Source organism: Sinohyriopsis cumingii, chromosome 6 (assembly GCF_028554795.1).
Source record: "Sinohyriopsis cumingii isolate HCF-2022 chromosome 6, ASM2855479v2, whole genome shotgun sequence".
In the NCBI taxonomy this organism is placed as follows: Eukaryota; Metazoa; Mollusca; class Bivalvia; order Unionida; family Unionidae; genus Sinohyriopsis; species Sinohyriopsis cumingii.
Genome location: NC_142966.1, coordinates 61818438 through 61840382, shown reverse-complemented (window position 1 = coordinate 61840382; position 21945 = coordinate 61818438). Strand labels below are relative to the sequence as shown.

Below are 21945 nucleotides of genomic sequence, written 5' to 3'. Positions count from 1 at the left end.
GACTTCTGTTACCTCTGGCTTAAAAACATATGACGTCGTGATATAAAAAGGAGACTACGATGATTTATTTGACCTTTATTGAACAACAGCTTGTAGGACGCTATAAGCCTGATGTTCAAATCCGGATATAAATTTTATGACGACGCGTTGCAACTGGCTGTCAGTTAATTGACTCGAGAACCTTTGTAACAATAGACCTATTGAATACTGAAAATGGTTTCATTTACATAACAGTGCAGAAGACAACTCAGAACAAGTTTTCGATGCCTCTGTATTTGCAAACAACATCAGTATCCACATTATGTAGTCTTGATTGCAGTTCTGCTTGACGTAGTTTATGTATGTTTTATTTATTTATTTTCGAAACAAATGGCAGCATGTGTCTATCAGGTAATAAAAGAATGAAACACGAAAAACTTAGCACGGTCCTCTTTGTTAAGCACTTGAAGATTAGAACAACATTTACATACACAACGAGACCATCTCCCTGCGATTTTGAAATGTAGTGTTCTATTACTTGATAAAATTGTGCAATAAATATGTGGCTTGCTGGGATATGATTCCTCTTATTGTATCACTTATAAACCCTGCATTCGGATACAAAGAGATATAGAGGTCAAAGTTTATCTAGTTGACCTGTTATCTCTGTGTTGACGTGAATGTAACATAATTCAGGTCATCAGTGTAAATATGGAATATCGACATAAACACTTGAAAATCTAAGATACAGGTGAAAAGATGTCTCCAGAAAAATCTGTTAAGTGCTTTATTCCATTATAGTTGATATCTGATAACTGAAGAAAGAATGTGTGCTCACAAGTAAACTGTTACAGGTTGGCCATATCAACGGGGAGCCAGAAAGACCACGCTGATAACATGAATAATAATGTACTAAACTCTAGGGTGGGAGTACCTACACATTTTGAAGAGCCTTACCGGATATTTGGTACTCTTGACACGTTTAAATAAATAATGCTTTTTCCAGTGGATATTAAATTTGTTTGTGATTAATTACACAGTTATTCTCTGTGACAATGTTTGTTTCTCTGATTATTATCTGTCTCAGTATCATACAGTGTACGTATATATGTTCCACCTATATATATGCGAAATCATAGAGATGATAACTATGGTTCGAGATCCTGAAACCTTAAGTGCACTGGCATATATGCAAAAATTTAATTGACTCTCACTGCTTGTAATTATAATTGTTGATGCTCCGGCTCCGTACCCATGCTCGTGGTCGCCAGGATTTTCAATTTCCGCCAACATGGTGTAGAAATCAACCATTCTAATCGTTTTGTCGTAAATATCCATCTAAGATAGCTTGATTGTTGTATTGAACCTACGTTGTGCTGAAGTTCAGAATACACGTGTATAGACCAATGCAACCGCAACAAGACTATTGAATGCGGTGCCAGTTACACCGGTTTACTATTCATGACTCAACAACATTCCGATTAGTGTGCATATAATAGCTGTTGCAGTCATGATTGAACACCTAGACCAGCATTGACTGCGTTCGTATTTCACAAGTAGAGCGGTTCTCTAGGTGAATTTGTGTTGCAATTGTTGTTCTACTTTGATTATTTTATCGCGTCGGAAACATTGATGGTCCATCATAGTTCTTCTAGTAATAACGTAATCGAAAACAATAATTGCTCGACATGCTAGATGCATCACGCAGACGCACTCCTAACCAATCATTTTTCTGGTACAAAATATTTTAGGGAAAAGTCACAAATATTATTTTAAATCACCACACTCGAATATAGCACTTTAAAGAAATTTAGTAGGTTCTAGTTACAGACATAACCACGCCGTTCAATGCAGTACATATTATACGACTATCGTGCACGGTTGTATACAGCTCAACGGTTTGCATATCTACTATAAAATGTGTCCATCTAATCAATATGGGTCCTTTGTGTCTGCACTTATTTTCCTGAACAACTTGTCTATGCAATATACTTGGTCTTGGTTTTTTCCGTACAAATTTCAACTGGCATATTGTATTTTGAATCGCAAATCACTCAAAACTATCACTCGCACAGCCCATTAACCAAATTTTCAAAGGTACACTGACCTAACTTCAGTTCAATACGTTGGTCTAAAATTTAGTATAATTAAGGAAGATACATCAATGTTGGTTTCGTGGCTTTAAAAGCAGCTGATTCAAAATTTGTACCATTGTTGAACACCTGCACTACAACATTTCTAGCAGCTATAAAACTCCTAGCTTGAATTGAAAATGAATCATGTTAGGCTGATGGAAGTTGAAATATGTCTGGCAAGCAAATGAAAAAAGCTCGACTACCATTTGCTGCAAGTTATTGGTTTTTGCATATTACTGAATTGTCAAACCTGAAAGGTCCCACACTTCTTATGAGAAGTTTTAATTAGCATCTATAATTTGTTCTTCTGAAGAATATAAATTACATTTGAATTTTAAATATTTGTTAAATAATAGTTGAATGCCTTCGGTATGATGCTGAAAGATGTATTTGATATTCGAAGTCACTTCTCACAGCTTTAGTTTCAATATTTTTTACTACTGTTCAAAGTGTGGTCTTTTGCTTAAAATGCACCAAAACATTACTGTTGTTAATTCGTTGTCTGGAATAATTTACACCGTTCTTTCCATATTCACGCATGTAAATTAGTTAACGTGGATCCGTTTACATACTAGCAACAAAATAGGCAAGCATGACGTTCAACGATTGTGTATCTATCACAATTACATGTTCGTACTTGGAATATACAACAAAATATGCCTTATCAACGTAGATGCTGACGAACAAGTACATAGGAAATTTAATATATAAATAGCCCCTTGGGTTCCAACGTTGATTGCTACCGTGTATACTTAATTGGTTAACTTCTGTCAATACCCTTTCCATTCACTACTTTGCCACCCAACGTCTTTGTGTGCTGCTATGCACTAATATGTTGCATATCTCACCTACAATCATGATCTTTTGAACATATGGAGTTTATCATTTCATATTTAACCGGCAAACAACGTAAAGATGCTCTAGCAAGCAACGAGTAGAAACCTTACGTATCTTTAGGATGAATATTCATACTTGGTATTTTACAGTTCTGAATCCTATTCAAAATGTATTATTCCTATGGTTTAACATTTAATGTCAGTTTAAAATCTCCACACCTAGCTCATTTCATTAAATGTACCTGCATCTTATTGATCTGTGTAATTAAAGGAACATACGCTTTAACTTTTCAAGTAATCGTTGGTATTGGGAAAACGACTAACATGTTGGATTAGCTATATTCTCCCCAGTAATATAGTGGTGATATCATCAGAGCATATGCACTTTACCAGCATTAATGACCGAGATTAATTCATACCAGCACGCTGGGATATGGCACGTAACCTTTTCGTAGTTCTTCATTATATAAATCAATACGACTGTTTTAAAAAAAAAAACACAACCTCTCTGAAATTGTATTGTCTTGTGACATGGCCAACTTGTATGACTGTTTAAACTTAAACGCTTTGAATTTTGTAATCAAACATCGCTAGTCCAATCAATATTCATAATATGAATTTGATTTTGCCTTCCCTTACAGTTTGCTTTGTATCCGGTGTAATTAATCTGGATCATGCCCGAATTTTAAACAGGTATATTTGTTTCGTGTCCAAACAAGATATGAAATATAATAAAGCATTATCCATGGACAAAATGATCTAAGTTACACAGGACCCTGCTAACAATTGTCTTAAATGTAGTTAAGGTTCAACTGGATACAGACTTGGTTGAATTGGTTGTCATGTCTACAAAAAAAAAACAACAATGAGGTAAACTACAACTACTATAAATATTTGCTTTTTTGTCTTTTAATTATACCTAATGCAATGAACAGTTAACTCTAAATGTTTCGAACTGTGGCATATACTTTAGGATCAATTTATATCTCGGCCAATCTGAACAAACATATCAGCAAAGGTGCTAGCATCAGAACTACTGTCAGATAAATAAAGATTTCTTAAATGTACCATAATGAATATGTAATGGATAGGGACACCAAGTCTGTCAATCACGGTCGGATATCAAACCGGGTTCTTCTGTCTCACAGTTAGGTGTACATACCGCAACATTAAGACATCAAGACCATCTAGGCTTGTAAGTTGTCTCATATACATATACACATATATTCAGTCCCATCACTTTGACATTCGCCTTCTAGTGTACTAAGATTTACCTCGTTGAACAGTCGAAACCATTTTCAATCGTCACCACCAGCTACTCAGAGACGGACGGGATCTCGTACATTACGGAAGGGATACAGTTTAAATGTAACAATCGGGAATTTTAATATGGTTTGTCTGTCTGATCCAGGCGCATAAACGACTGGATTAAAGTCATGGACTGTCTAGGCTGGTTAGTAAATTACTTTATATGCCTGTCCAGAGTCAAGTTTCTTCTTTAGAAATGATTTGATATGAATCTACCCCAACATCTAATCTCAGTGTCTTTCTTTCAAATATTAGGGTTTAAATTAAATTGAATGTCACTACATTCTCCGTAAGATTTTACATCAGTTAACCCCATTCCGAATTGTAGCCCACTTCCAACCCAACACAACTAAATCGCAGCCTAATCCCCGCATACCAAACAAGTTTCAAATTATACCTTTCTCCATTCGCAAAAACATTTGTAAATTCAAAATATGGAGTCTTGAACTGTGGGTGCCATTTTAAAATTATGCTATTTTTGGCAGGCGAATCAACCTATGTGCATGACGAAGTGCAGTAGTGTCACGCAAACGATTGCGCAGATTCAGAAAAGAAAAGTATACTATCACAGTACATACATACTGTACACAGTACGCAAGATACATGCCCAAAACGGTTAGTATGTTATTATTTAGATATGATAAAGATGAAACCGCGATGACAGCATATTATCATCATAAAAATATTTGGGGATTCTTTGTTGTTGTATGTTTTTCATGTTTCTTATCACACATTGAAAATTAATGAAGTCTGAATAGACGTGGCTTCACCCTAAATATTAGCTTCATTTATCCTGACGGTATTTAATCTGTCACCATTTTGACTATCACTCGAAACTACGCAACGTAAACAATCATCATCGCCGTCAGCAACATCAGCATTATTATTATGTATCAAATGCAAAACATAATTTTTAATATGTAGGAATATATATATATATATATATATATATATATATATATATATATATATATATATATATATATATATATATATATATATATATATATGTATATATATATAGTTTACTGACTCAATACATTTTAATTTTGTTGTCATTGTAAATACTTTTAAATGCGAATTTGAAAAAATAAATATAGATATGGGTATGAACGCTATTTTCTTCTGTTTTAGTCAGCGCGATCATTGCACACATGAGCAGGTAGCGTCAAATGATTCTACATCATAGCCATTGACTCCGACACTGATATCATGACTGCATTGGGTACAGATACGGTCAATATATAACCGCAGGCAATGTTTGGTGAAAGATATTAGTAAAATTTATGAGTAGAAGAAATACAAAAATTTCGAAGGAGGATAATTCAACATATTCTTTATATACAGATTTTTAGGATGGTCTTCAGATCAGCCCAATCTGATTATAATCATTTTTATTCCATGGTTATACATTAAGATATGACAGCGATCAATTAGGGCCATGTTCCGGTAATATATGTTATTACTATAATCGCGAATGTTCTCAAACAGTCAGATTACGCCATATAACTTCGCTTTTAGAGGCTTGGTAGTGTGGATAAGGAGGATGAATGTGTCCGAACGATTTGATTCACCTTCAGATATTTGAAGCTGCATTTCCGTTGTCTAATTCAAAGGTCATCAAAACATGACCCTTAAGAGGCCGTCGTCAGATCTTCGCCTTGGACGGCGGAGGTCTGATTTTAGGTCAGCCATTTGTGTGGTTGTATTAGCATCGTTTCAATACAGGAACAATTATATTGCAAGATAAAAGTGACTTGAACAAATGTCAGTAAGACCATCCGGTCTGGGGAACTAGTTTGTACAAGAAGTATACAACTTAGGATGCCACATTGGAATCATTTATTTAATCTTCTCTGCAAAGGCACATATACAGTCAATACCAGTAATAAGTAATTTTAGTGGCAGACACGAGAAGATTCACATTATGGCTAAGTTGAGGCGAATCTGGAAGAACTTTCCAAGTGAAATCCTTCAGACTTACATTTATATATAACTGCAAAAATTCTACTAAAATAAATAAATTACACTTATGATGAATACAAAATTATTTAAAAGCGTTCCATAAAGAAAAACATCATACAGTATTTCCTTCATTAGTTCTATATATCTAAGCTCATTATCTTCGTGTTTCCTTCATATTGTATTTGTGTCACTAGTTTCTTCCGTTTAGTTTCTTTGCACGAATTTCACAGCATGTGCATCTACCCTTTAGTGAACCCCATTGTGTAAAACAGCTACACGCACTCAGCCAAACCTTGTTTATTAGTAAGAACAAGCAAGGTCATAACTAGCTCTAAATATGATTCACGAAAAGGTCTTCATTAATCTTGACCTTGATATTCAATTCCAAGTATGAATAAGTTGATTCCTTGCATAAAATACCATTATGTGTTAATATTACTGAAAGAAGAATATATGGAAAATCAAGTGTCTTAGTTTTAATAATTGTAACCTTGGCCTTTCATATGACTAGTCCATATTACATTGTAAACCTTTCTAAAATTTCAGCAAGCCCTTGTTTAAACTTAGTGCCATTTCGTGGTACGTAATAAAGGTTATTGCCAATTAATTATTTTCCATGATTATTCAAAGTGACCTAACCTTTGACCTTTTGACCCAAATCACGTAGTTACTTCCTTGCCTCAAATTCAGCCACTTACAATATTTTACCAAAACACGCAATCTAGAACTAAACCGCTTGTGCATAAAACGTTTTACGCTCGCGTAAGGACATTTATGGGATGTGTGATGGGGTCTAAAATTTCCCGCCAGATTTGTCGTGTAACGCACTGTCAAGGGCCAGTATATTTAAAGCTTTCAATCACTCATTTGCCTTAAATTAAATATCTTGGTCAGGCTACTGGGTATACGTAACAGTCTCGCCGATGCCCTTTCTCGCCAACAGGTTTCGAGTTTCTACGCCATGGCTCCCTATGCGGACTCACACCTTCATCGCATTCTGCTTCTTCCATCCTTGCCCAGCTAGAGCGTACGCTTGACCATTTACTTAAAAACATCCTACACCCAGCTACACAAATCAAGTATAAGCGGGCTTGGACGCTATATAAAGAGTTCACATCTGACAACTTGACCGTGTTCTCTCTATCAGTTTCAATAATCCACATGACCCTTTCACATGCACTTAAAAAATGCTTAAGGTTAGGCAAAAAGGTCTCAGCTTTGTAGCCCTTCAGTCACTTTTTCAAAGATCGCCATTCCACCGTGTGTGCTAATTCCTCTTTCAGGTCTCGTGGATTTCACAGACCTAGAACCATGGACATCGACCGTGCTTTTCTGGGATATCGTTTACTCGACCCGGACTAATCTGTGTCTACCTGCCTTTCCGACCGCCAGGAGCGTACAAGGTACTACAACAGCTCCGGAAGACTAATAGTGCATTCATGAAGTACTCGCATCCGTTTGAAAGTTTATTCCCAATCCTCCATACATGCTGGATATATTCTAACTACCGGGGAGTATGAGGGTGCTCTACTGCCCCGGCAATACAGAATTCATCGGTTTAATTTTGATTAACATTGATCTTTTCTTTGATGCTGGACATTTTTGTTCTTTGCCCCACCTACCTTTTTGTGGCTGCCAGAAATACAGCAAGCTCTATTTGCCTCAAACAATGTCGGTATCATATGCTATGTCTCATTGTTCAGTTCCTTAACACGTTTACGCTATAGACTTTGTCCACATAGTTATTTATGCTGTAAATACATAGCAAATATTTGGTTCACTAATATCATTTATGTTCAATACAAAGTCACGAAAGTGGCCAGCATCAAACACAACGTTTGTCTATCTTTTATATATGTACCCATATACTTTGACTTTGTAATATTTGCACGAATGACCTAGGGTATTCTGTCCTTTCACTCTCTATCTTCGTCTTGACGCTATCGATCTCGGAAAGAGTAGGCTGGTGCATGTCAATTTCATTTTAAAAATACATAAAACAAGCTTAAAATACAAACCATCGTTCTCATTCACTTTCGTTCTGACAATAACTTGTACCCGTCTTCTATATGTGCATTAACACATCACATAAAACAGTATGGTTTATCAAATCACTTAGTTACTTCCTTGCCGCAAATTCAGCCACTTACAACATTTTGTCAAAACGCGCAATCTAGAACTAAACCGCTTGTGTATAAATCAGTATGGTTTATTAACTTACCGTGTCCAAACGAATAACACTATATATCAACATTTATATAGGTTTAAATCTTAAGTCATTTGCAAACTTTGGTAAGGGTACATTTTCAAAAGCAATAGGTTTGTGCATACACTATTTTGCTTCTTTCAGTGTCAGTGACGTTTATCTGTTCACACTAAATTATATTCCAAGGTAAATTCAGCCTGAAGTATAGTTCCTGCTATCCTTACATTGACGTTATACCCCAAAATCAATAAATATAAGAAGTAAATTAATCACATTAGAATCCGACTACTTACTCAACTTTATTCTTTCAAGTATGTGCTTTACTACCTTCAGTTAGGAAAGAGAAATCTGTATTAATGCACACAAGTTCAGCAGATCAAGACTGGTAAACAGCTTATGTTACCGTGGGACATCTCTTACTTCAACGTGTTATTCACTTTACTAGACAACGCTTCTGAACATACACCAAAAATAAAATCTAATTGTTCCTAGTGAACAACATATATTCAATCTTGTGGGTTAACACGCTATTTCTTCCGTTCGATCGAAGTAATGTATCAGATACAATCCAACCCCCTCGAGAGCCCACTACTATATAATGTTTACAAAATGGTTAAGTCAAAGTAACAACAATCATATTGGATTGAATTTCGCTGCCTAAAGACTTTTCTGATCATTGCCCTTGATTTTAGAATCAGAAGATTGGACTGATATAAACTACCAGATCAATGGTAGTTAAAATTTACTCTAGCGGGATAAGGCAATTGGATATCCAAAATCGAATCTTTTGTTATTTTGTAATATAAAGTTACTTAATTACCATATTAGTAATATGTTTCTTTCTATGCTATAATTAAAACGTTTAAGATAAACAAACGTACATATTCAAATATCTTCATTGCCGAATTAGTCTGAAGTATTAAAATACCGAATACGTACATAAACACGACATTGCGATATCGGTAAAGGGACAGTTTTCTGTAGTGTTGACTTCAAAGATGCAAAATGGGGATCTGCCATTGCACTTTGTCGACAGGAACACGTATGAGCCAGACTGCAGATTAAAAGCAGTATTCCTGATTACTCTTCCATATATTTGCCTGTAAGAAAGAAAGAAGTGTTATCACTCTCGATTTCGAAATAAAAATCGCATTCAAGTATGTACTTTCAAACCGGTATGTATATATGCATGTATGGTTTCGACATACCTTTCAATGCAAAGTGCAATCATCAATATTTCAGTACAAAAAAGTAAATAAAGTTGATGTCAATTCAGTACCAAGGAGTACAAGAAAGCAAAAGACAATTAAGCTAGGTACAGCTGGATTCGTAGCTATGACGTCTTTCAAAAACCATATATATATATATATATATATATATATATATATATATATATATATATATATATATATATATATATATATATATATATATATATATATATATATATATATTTGTGTGTGTGTGTGCGTGTGTGTGTGTGTGTGTAAGTTATTCGGTTATCGTTTAGTTCTATGTATCGTAATAAGACGCATTTTTCGAAGATCTGTCATTATTTTCTACTACATTGTAATCAAAGCATCATACTATTTTATGAAAGGTCTTTGAATGCGTTTTAAATGTGTTTGTAAGTTTCACAATTTTCTGTCCATGAACTTGCAATCTTTAATATGCAGTCTCAGACACCAAAACATACGCTATACGTGTCTTTAAACCTTAAAATCACTTGTACACATAGTATCTAATATCCTTCATTTTTAATACGAATGTTGAAAATATCTTTCGTCGTCAAACTTAATCCGGGCTCTGCCTTATCCTTTCATTACAACAATATTCGAATCAAGATATTATTACATCTAGGCTGATGTTTTCATATCAGTCTACATCTTTGAGCCCTGTACAAATATTACTGTGTAGACCTGTTTATGCTTTGTGTTATGTAAATCTAGTTTGTATTTTGTGATTGACCTTTGTTCATATTTAAATTAGTGGTTGGGACTACCTAAGGCCTATTTTTAAAGAATATAAAACATATCTAATTTTTTCTATAATTGTAGACTATATATTATGTTTACTATCATTTGTAGGTAAACATGTTTACGTGGCCTTTTGACCTTATACATTTATAGAAGTGATATTGTTTATGAATTTGATTGGAAAATGACCATCATCATGGTTATGTCATAGTGTCTTCCTGTGTAATAATAAAGATTGTATATGCTATAATTATCCCTTCAATATCTAAATATCATTCTAGTTAGAATCAATTTAATTTGTTTTTGTTCATATTTGAGATGATTTATGTCTTTAAATTATCATTTGCGTTACAAAGTGCTCAATAATAAGGTGAAACCTAGTCATTATTTTGGGATTATTGTGAATTCATTCAATGATATTTTTGATTTTGTCATTATACTAAATCAAGACTGTTAGCACATCAGTAATACTCCATGTTATTGGTACATTAGCACATTCAACATTGGAAATAATTCTGAATACCGCTGAAAGTCGTCCGGAATAATCAATACGTCTCGAATTGTGATGTAACTTTAGGGACTATTTCACAATATCATATGTCCTATTTTAAATTTTCGTATACTATTATATGGAAATAAATATCTGTTCAGCGTTATAAAACCTGTTGGTTGTCGTTATTTTATGTTCTTCGTTTAAGGTTGTATAGTCCAAGCCCTTTGTAATGCCTTTTTATTATAAGCATAGTACAAGTCGTACGCAGAGCGAACCTGAATGGTCACTTGACTCGAAGCACATTTGAATACATTATCCTCTAGTCGATGATAAAAGTCATTGCATGATTTTATTTTAGTTATGACTAAAGATCATTTTAATATAGTCTTCATAACCATGTTGACAAAACAACATTTAAAATGAAATATTAATATCGGTGATTGATATCTATATTACAGGAAGGTCTGTTTATAAATGAACGAGATGAACGTATTTTAGTCTCAAATAAAAACGTTATTTAACCAATCCAGAGAAACATGAATTAAAGTCACAAGAAGACCTTAGCTTTACTGACATACCATCCTTTATTACTTGAAATAAACTGACAAAACAGTGTAGCTTCCCTGTCCGTCCATACATCAGTACAAACTCTATACGATCTGCCATCAACCCTGCTCTTTATTTGCAGTATTCCCTCCATGTTATGGCTACCTCCACCTAGAACAGCATTCAGATATCCTAAACCAAACGAAAATTGTATTCAATCATTGATGATTGTTGTCATTCATGAATTACGTGTGTGTGTCTGTGTGTGATTTGGATTTTTAACGTAACTTTTATCAATTTGTCCATCATATCGCTACTATGTCTACAGTGAGGCGGTTGACAGTGATGTCTATCATTGAGGCATCATGACGCAAACATGTGACATTATGTCCCACCCAATCATGTTATCCTGACAACAGGCAGACCAGTCCTAACATTACCCCCCTAATTCTGAGCGCCAAGCGAGGCATTTTATTGTACCATTTTGTATAAATATTTGCTATGACTAGACTAGGGTTCGAATCCACGACCTGTCGCACCCGAGGCGGATGCTCTAACCGCTTAGGCCACCGACGCATTCCAAGAATTACGTAAAGTAGATATTTCTTTCCAGCCACAAAGTTAACTGTATATTATTCAAATTCCATATCCGAAGGATATATATATATATATATATATATATATATATATATATATATATATATATATATATAGAGAGAGAGAGAGAGAGAGAGAGAGAGAGAGAGAGAGAGAGATAGAGAGAGAGAGAGGTAGGTAGATTGGTTGACTGATTGATTGATTGATTGATTGATTGATTGATTGATTGAAATATAGAGCATCCATTTGTTTTTATTAATTTCGGCACATGATTGTATCTATATTGTATGAAACATTTGGCATGGATAGTTACGGTGGGTTCCCTTGCTAAGATATTGTATGGTGAAATGTCACTTGGTGAGCAGGGAAAATTAAGTTTTAGGGCTTCTGAGTAAAACAAATATTTGCTAGTAAAACTTATTTTGCTTGAGAAAACAAAATGGTTTCTTCTTTAAGTACATTACCCAATCATAATACCTTTGGCGAATACGTAAGAGTTGGAGGGAGGTACATAACCATTACCCCGGACATACCATCTCCAGTCCTCTAATATATGCAAGACAGCTTCTACGTAATCCGACAGGGAAGACTGTAAACGTTCCCCCTGCCCAAAAATCCAGCTGAATTCGTGAAGCCTCGTCTAAGAAGCTGTCAATCGATTTGGAAGGGTAACCCGATGACCAGCTGATATGTGTCTTACCTGATCAAATTGGGCCCTTTAAATGGCAGATATCAGAGACGAAAACTAGAAAATGTGGGATCCTATCGACGTACCATATCCTGAATGATATTGGTTAGCTAACAATTCAGGTCGAATGCTAGGCTGGTGGCAACGGCACTAACATTGAGAGCCGAAATGCGTAACACATTAATTGGGCTGTGATTATTTCTCTATATGCTGAGTTAATAACACATTTAATACAATCTAAGATTGTCTTTGTTGAAATATCATCATATCCTGTCTTGAGAAGCAGAAAGAGGCGTGCTCTCTCTCGACACAACGGCCCTGTTCTATTAAAGTATCACTTATAGCCTTAAACTGGGTCTTTACATGGATTTAAGCTGATCTGTCCAGATGAGACAAATGTTTCATGATGAAAATATGGTTACCCATGGAAGGAAGACCGTTTTTGGCAATGAACTAGAATGCCGACACGAGTATGACTAACCAGTCTTGTCTGAACTACATGTACTTTGGGTCTGCTGATAGGACATATAGCTCACAATTCCCGCCTGCAGTCGGTAACTCGGTGAGGACGTTGGTCTTGTAGGAAAGGCCCGCCAGATATGCCCTTGAAGCTGGTTGAAACGGTGTTATTTTCAGCCCGGTTAATATCTAAGATAGGTTCCGCTTTGGATATAGGGTTAATGTTGTTTTCGGCCGTGTATACTCAAAGGTTTTAAGGAAGTCGTCTAAAGTCTTTTTTGTCAGATATCCTCTCCTCCATGATGACAAAAATAGTCAGCGATCGCGGAGCGGTAATATTGTATTGTACTCGGTGCTAACTTTCTCACTTGAACAGCCAGATAAGAAAACTAGACATTTGCAGTATAGGTACTTGGAGAAAAAGGATTTGTTCGTGTGTGCACCACTGAAGTGAAATTTGTCATTTGCCTTCGTATACCTTCAGAGCTGATGACCTTAGCACCTGAGTGATCCTCTCCATGACTGGTTGCGCGTTTAAGTCTGAGTACTTGTTTAGTATAATCCTGACATGTATGTTCAGTAGCTCTGAGCAGGGACGAAAAAACTTCCGTCGAGATTGTTTCAGTAGATGAGGTTCAATCTGACTTTTCCGAGTTGTTTCCAAGCTTAGTTTTGATGCGGTCGATGATCCACGATCTCTTCCATCTCAGTGCTGCAAATGAGATAAGGCAACAGGCCGAGAGACCATTCCGTTTGTATTAGTCGATTGTTTCTTGACAACAAATAGGCCAGTACGTTTAGAAATCATGTGATTTGGCGAACGAGTATGGGGATTTGTTGTTGACAAATCTCACACCATGAATAAAAGGTCTGGAGAAACGGTTCCTCCTAATCTTTTATATAAGTGACGAATGTAGAGTTGTCGAACACAATGAGGGTTCCTTTGTCTTGCCACCAGTGAGATAAATTCATAATTTTATTAAACTCCAGAAGAGTGATATGCAGATGGCGCTCCTGGGGAGACCATGCGACGCTGGTTTCATGCAAGGATGGTAGTGGGTGGGCTCCACAGCCTTCAGTACTGGCATCGGTACAGATAGTAATCTCGGTCTGATGTACTTGCAGATGTATAACCACGTGAGGCAAGTTAGGTTACCCCACAGCTTCAGATGGTGCCTCAGTTGTGTGCACATTGTGTGAGGAAACGTTGTCAGTCCAATCGGACAGAAGAAGCATTTCCGATGGGAGGTTAGAGATGCAACCTAGGAAGAGGACATCAGTTGCCACGTTGAAAAAGCTCAGTATGCCCACTTTAGCTAAACGTTGTATCTGGGAGGAATAAATTCGTGAGGTAGTAGTAGTTATCCTAAAGCATTATAATTAGGTAACATATTTAAATAAGAAATGAGCAATTAATCTATGTATATTTCTGATGTCATGTTCTTATCTTATATGTTCTGGTCTTAATATCTCTCTTCACATGTGTTTAATTTGTCTTTAGATAGTTGATATTTGTTCGAATTATTTATTGGAATTATACAGTGCTCACTGGACTAAAATTTGTTAATGTGACTATTGTAAATGCATTTTTTTGGAGTTCAGTACAATGTCATTGTGATATGCTAAGATTATTTGCAGACCTGTATATTCGAGATCTAGAATTTATTCGGATCATTCCATTATTATGACTTGTGTCAAACATTATTAGACTATTTTGAAATGGATTTCATTTTTTAAATTCGCTAATCAAATTAGTTGCTAAGTTTTACTAAACTTGCTGGTTTTACTTCCTTCTATTACTTAGTTATGATCATACAGTCGTTAAACTTGAATACATGTCCCCACGTAACTAAAGTCACACCTGACTTAACTATTCAATCAAACATTACCCAAAATTCGTAACAATGCATTATTGAAATAAATAAAAATTAAAGTTTTCATCGGATCTTTTGATAACTTTGTATAATAATTTTGTTTAAAAACATGAACCACAATCTTTAACTCACAATACAGACCTACATACACCTGGGAAAAAATAATGTCGTCTCTTAAAAAATAGAAATTTGCAACAACAACAATGCATGGAGTTCCTGGACAACGATCATGAGTTAAAACTACTAAGCAAGAACGTTAGTTTTAGTAATGAGGTGTTAAATGACACGGTTAGTGTTACCATTAATTGTAATCAGAATTACCGCAGAAGAACAATTTTGATATAATTACGAAGCCATTCTAGGTATGAATACGAATCCTAAGTCAGCGGAAGTGTGTTTAAAGATTTGAGCGCCACCTGCGATTTACGAATGGCTGAATCAGTCTTTTTATATTCCGTAAACTGAGTGTATTGCCTGGATAGTTAGTAAGGATGATTAGATTAGATATAATTTGAACAAGTTTCAAAAACAACAACAAAATCATCAACAACAAAAATATAAAAGTAGATGCGGATGCAAAACACTAAAACCTTACTGCGAATACTTAAACATACGAAGATCCATAAAGGACTCAAGTTATGACAAAGTTAAATCATTGTTAGATACATTACAGAAAAAATATTTAAGGCGAATAATGAGGCATTACAACTCAACTGGTAATAGTTTAAGTCTACAAGACTCGAAAAATAAAAATAAAGTATTAGCGTTTACAAAAAAATAATAAGCAAGTACTTAAAACTTCAAATTGTCAAAACGCATACGCTTTTAAAGTGCAGAGATCAAAATAATCTGGACAAAATATAGCATTAACACAAATGTGTTGGTGCTTTGTTTCAGATACAAACTATCTTCTTGGAATTAATGTATTAGTACATGCCAGCCAACGCGTGGTTAGTATTTCAGTGAGTAGATGTACAAAGTATTTCAAGACGGTAGAGTCAAATATGCCAGTGATATTAAAAATGTTTAGGGCTCATGCATACATACTTTGTCGGTCAAACAAAATAATAAAGAAATATCAATCTGACAAAATAATACATGAACCCGTCCCATCCATACAAACGTGAATGCGTTTGTGCATACAATCATATACACATGCACACATATACAACTGTACACACACAAACACACATACATGTAAACATACATACATACATACACACACACATACATACATACATACACACACATACATACATACATACATACATACATACATACATACATACATACATACATACATACATACATACATACAAATATACATACATTTACCTGTACAGTTGAGGAAAAGTGCATCATTACTGTTGCAAAGTCTATTTGTTCCTTTCCTGCATTCAGCTATATCGGACTCTTTTCCATGTAGACATTTTACGGTGACATTAGAAATCGGCATAATACTCGGTAGATTGTATTGCCTTGGGTCCCTGAAACGCAATGAAAGTATTAACAAAAGACTTTAAAATAATATGACCATAGAGGTGGATTTGTGCTTACTTCCATTTTGCAATCACAGAGAAACATAAGAAACATTAATTAGACCATCAACATTATAAACTGAAACATCTTGAAGGGCATAGACTGAGCATTGGTGCAATCTGTATAATAGGTATAAGCGCATGGCAGCTCTACGAATGGCGTTAACAACACCACTGAACACTATTGTTTTTGAGCACCAAGATAGCGGCCATTGGACTATTTTCAAAAGGCATCACTAACTCCATTTAAATCGCACTCGAGCTTATAACTTTAAGTTGTGGTCTGATTTACACAGCATAAACTTTTTTCGTCCGGCGATCGTCCATGAAAATAAACAAAAAAAATCACGATGAAATCCGCATTTCGGCCTATCAAAGTTAATCATTATCATATACCGCATAGCTATTCTGAGCCATTTCATAAGAGTTTTGCTATCATATCCTGAACGAAATCGGCAAAGTTGCACAACATTCAGAAATGAAATGCTGGATGTATCGCACAAGGCATACACTTCGGTTGTAATTACTAAGTGGCAAAAAGCAAACTATCAGCTCGAAGAAGGACCGACGATCGCTACGAGATAATTAAAACTCATCCTTGAAATTTAGAATAAGCTGTGTTGTCTGTGAAAATGACAAAAGATAGAACCGACGGAACAAATGATTCCTGACCCGATGTATATTCTCAGCGCGCCACCAATGTATAATGCAATGTTTCAGTAACAAGACCGCACCACTAATAGAGGGCGGCCTAACAGACTAATGTTTTTCTAGCGCTTCCTTTAAATATTAATTTTTTTTAAAGAAGTGGCAATGTACCTGCTGGAATGTGTAAATAATTACCACGCGCATGATAACAAACTATATGCAAAACTGAATTGGTAAGAGTTTGCCGTTCAACCAAGACTAAACCAACGGCGATTCTTTTATACACTGAATATGCGCGTAATAGATGTATACAATTACTTAATAGTAGTTTTATAAACAAATTAACTGTAGGCTTTCATCCACTTGCTATACAGAGTTACCATGTAACCTTTCTTGAAAAGGTTTGACTTTATGACCTTATTTACAGCCTTTCATAATACACTTCGTAACAGCATCATCTGCAAGCTACAAATCACATTTTCTCATATTAATACAAACAGATTGTCATATGAATGCCGATAAGTGGATGAGTTACCAATAAAAACGTCGTGACTGAGGCATTTCTAACCACGCTGGATTTTCTCAAAATTTATGGAGTTGTCGGTACCATATTTGTCATTTTTTCAGTAGACACCGCCAAAAGTGGTGTGGCCTTTATGAGTAACCAGGTCGTTTGGAACAAATATGAAACTCAACAATTTGATGTAGGGCAATGTAGGACACATGTGTCCAATTTCGCTATGAATTTGGCAGCTCAAGCCATGACATAGGTGCAGCTCGTAAGGATACACTAGCAGCTATTTACGCTGTATAAAGGAGTAACATTCATAACGATATGATTATATGCGAATATATGGCAAGTTAGAAACCTTTACTAACAAAAGTCTACATAACAGACTGTACGTAATTGATACAGCATCTGGAAAATTACAAGCGAATCAAACAAAACTCTGAAAAAAAGTAAGTTTGGGGACAGCTAGCAATGCTGACAAAGAACATAAAATATGGTTAACAATACATATAAGCATAATTTGAAACAACACCTGTTTATGCCATTTGAAAACTGCCCGTTTTCCTTTTTTTCCCTATACCCACCAAGGTCCTTTCCGAACCCATGGCACATTCGAATTTTTGTATGCTCCACGATGTACTGCTGGCCTAATACCTTAGTCGCGAAAATTAGAATGGTGATCTTGTCACGTCGTAAAGCTATATAAACATGACATTGATATGGGCTAGCCATTTAATATAGACGAATCCAACCGTCTGATAGACATAAATATAATCATATAGTGATATATGTTCTACAATACTAAATTCACCATCCCAATAGTTTACTTTCGATGCTGCGTTACACAAACCCGGCTGTCTGCTAATTAGCTAGTTTGTACTTGTATAAGAGACTGCTCCGGTGGCCTAGTGTTTAGAGTGTCCCCAATGAATGCGTGAAGTCGTGGGTTCTATCCCCGGTAGAGTCATACCTAAGAATTACAAAAACGGTACTAACAGCTGCCTCGCTTGGCGCTCAGCATTACGAGGTTAGTGCTAGGTCTGGTCGGCCTGGTGTCAGGATAATGTGACTGGGTGGGACATCATACTAAATGTCTGCGGCAGTATGCCCACTGCTAGACATCACTATAAACTGCCACACTGCAGATATTGCAGAGATATAACTGAAAAATTGTTATAGCTACGTTTAAAATCTAAATGACACACACACACACACACACACACACACACACACTTGTATAAGATAGAGTCTTTGTATTCCGTTATGTTTATTTCCTTGTTCACGTTCTTGTTCTGATATGGTTGTGTATAAGACCTTTACGACGACTGGTTGATTGTGGGCATTCCTGCCAGTCTTTTACAAGATTGTACCGTCATTATACTACGATCTTTACCACTGCACAATAGCTGCACCCAAATCTTTTTGTTACCAGTAGATTTCGACCAAAGCAGAAATACAGCAGTTGAATAATTAATATTTTCTCATTATTTCATTATTTGACCGCAGTATGAGATTTTAAACTAGCACATGGTTCTTTCACAGCGAACTTACTTTGAAATTAGATAGCTATCTTTATGCCAATAACGTCTATTACATTTTCAGATACATATGTTCTTTTTGCAATTTTTGCTGAAAATGATTATATTTGTTTTGTTGCATTTTTGACAAAATGTCAAGACACTGAAAATGTGTTGCCACCACTTTAGATCAGCATTATCCTGTAATCAAAACATTTTTGTCACTGGTTAATTCATGTAAAAACCTTCCTTGAAGGGGGTCTGTGACGATTATTCATCTACGTAACTTAACGTTAATATTTTTAAACTGTTATATTTCTACATAGTCACTTATTTGCTTATCATCCACATGGATTTAAATTTAATAAGCAAAAGCGTTTGTTTTCTAATAAAACCTTAGAGGTGCATTATGGTTAGTGTTATAACCCAGACGTTTGAATCCCATCTCTAGCACATTGCTGACTGCCTTCGACACAACATCAAACTTTAATGTGTCTATTTAGTTCATTTGAATCCAACAACTTTTATTCAAACACTTAATTGTAGCGAACTCTTGATCGGACTTCCTCTCCTCATCTGACGGAATCTTTACACTCGCCTTGGACGGGTTTAATGTTTATGATGGGAGGATCGTAAAGAATACACTTTCGGCAGTCTATGATATTTTTGTGTGCACGTTACAGCACATGCAAATCAGTTTAATATGTGAAGAACTTATATCCTCCTCTAGGGCTAATTTAACCTACTTTAAGATTGCATCGAGACTTCCGTCTTTGCCTTCACATACCAGCAGAACATGGCAACACGGAAGAGTGATATACAACTTCAATGAGTTTTTATTATCTCAGGAGGTAGATTTTAAATTGTAATTGATGACCTATGTAAAGTTGCTCTTTACTTCGACGATGTTTAGAACACGTTTATTACAAGTACCATATACAATAAATTCTGCTTTTTCTCAAAAGTGGAATTTGTGTCTATGTTCGAGAAAAGGATATGGATTTTTTTAAATGTAGCTTTAACATTTTTTCAGTCGTATCGCTACGATGTCTGCAGCGTGGCAGTTTATAGTGATGTCTAGCACTGTGGCATTATTCCGCAGACATGTAGCGTGATGTTCCACCCAGTCACATTATCCTGACACCAGGCCGACGAGTCCTGACACTAAACTCTTAATGCTGAGCACCAAGCGATGTATCTGTTGAGGAATTTTTGTAAGTCTTTCTCAGGACTCGGCCGAGGATCGAACCCACGTCCTCCATCATCCGAGGCGGACACTCTAACGACTAGGCCACTGGATCGGTCTCGATATAAGGAATCAACTTGATAGCGCTAAACGTTACCAACCTTTGCAAAAGAAATATTAGTACTAACACCAAATACATCTAGATTATCGAATACTTCCTACATTAAATTTTGCCTACGATGCTTTGTTGTTGGCACCTTGTATAAGTTATGTAATATTTTTTAATTTACTTAAATTGATTCAAACTAATTCGAGGGTGAAAGACATACCAATAAGAGGTGTTATGCCCTAGACTACTACAAACTGCTTCAGATATACTTTGTGAAACATAAATTCCACACGCCATTTTCCAGTCATTTCCAATCTGCAAATACCCTTCCGATGGATAGCGTCCCCCATATAGTCTCACGATCTGGCGACCTGTAAAAGCCGTATAGAGTGTATGAGCTCAAAGACGTGATCAACAGCGTGGTTGGTATAAAGTACTTGTATATAGGAATACCATGATCAAATGGATGAGATCACAATAAATACACATCAGCCAACATGGCTTTGGAAGTGTTGCCATAAAAATCTTTTATCGACCGATACCATTAAGCGACCCATGTTGTACGAAAACTCGAAGAACATTGGTTTCAACCATAGATTATTACATTGAGTATAGTGATGGCTATCAAATTACTATTAGCTATTAAAATAAGAAAACTGAAATATATTCATAGTCCACATTCAATTTTCATTTACTAAATGATTAAAAACATTGTCACGTTTGCCTGCCCGCGATTACGTACGTCAGGAACAAAGGAATGGGTTAGCGCAATGAGTATGTCGACTTTGCACTGTTATGGCGATTTTTGTTTGTACAAGAGCCGTGTCGTTAGGTGTTAACACTCGCATATAGATGTTAGAAGCTTTGTTCTAAGAACAAAGGACCCTCAACGCTATTGTAAATCTCCCCGCTTTGACAGATGGCCTGAGGCTCGTCTGTTAAGCTGAACCGACTTGAGGTAGAATTGATATCCAATCAGAACTGATGAAGGGTGGGGCCACCAATTCGAACCAGAACTGAACAGTCATTCGGACTGATAACGAATTAGTGATTTGTAAGCCGTCGTACTGATAAAGCAGAATATACTCACTCCGAGGGAGCCACTTTTGATTTGGCGGGAAAACTCTTAGTACATTCTAAGGAGAGAAAGCTTCGTAAAGGTCAGTGAGTTATTTGCTCGATTGTTGCAGAATGTTACGGCATTGTAATTGTAATTAAGTGCAGTATGCATATTTACTTACTAGAATCGTTAGTACGTAGAATTAACCTTGTATTGTTTAATTTACATGCGTACTTGAGAAATGAGCTATGATTATGCAGATTGCTCGCTCGACAGAATTAATATTGTATTTCGCTATTTAGTTACTTCGTAGT

At 35.8% G+C, this 21945-nt stretch overlaps 1 protein-coding gene across 1 annotated transcript; it reads right to left on the bottom strand.

The window, feature by feature from the left end:
* Positions 1–3758: 3758 nt before the first annotated feature.
* On the bottom strand, positions 3759–20908 carry LOC149797066 (uncharacterized). The gene is made up of 5 exons (XM_089960704.1): positions 20792–20908; positions 16398–16549; positions 11477–11636; positions 9369–9529; positions 3759–3796 (listed from the first exon to the last, which is right to left on the bottom strand). The coding sequence occupies exons 1-5, from the start codon at positions 20866–20868 to the stop codon at positions 3759–3761; spliced, it is 588 nt and encodes a 195-aa protein (XP_089816830.1). The 5' UTR covers positions 20869–20908.
* Positions 20909–21945: the final 1037 nt, after the last annotated feature.

Bases quoted from the DNA above. Each gene is read 5' to 3' on its own strand.
- LOC149797066 (XM_089960704.1), bottom strand. From the start codon at position 20,868: ATGGCGTGTGGAATTTATGTTTCACAAAGTATATCTGAAGCAGTTTGT. The intron at 16,550-20,791 runs GTATGTCTTTCA...ATTGCGTTTCAG, and splicing joins GGGCATAACACCTCTTATTG to GGACCCAAGGCAATACAATC. The intron at 11,637-16,397 runs GTAAATGTATGT...CGTTTGGTTTAG, and splicing joins ACTTTTCCTCAACTGTACAG to GATATCTGAATGCTGTTCTA.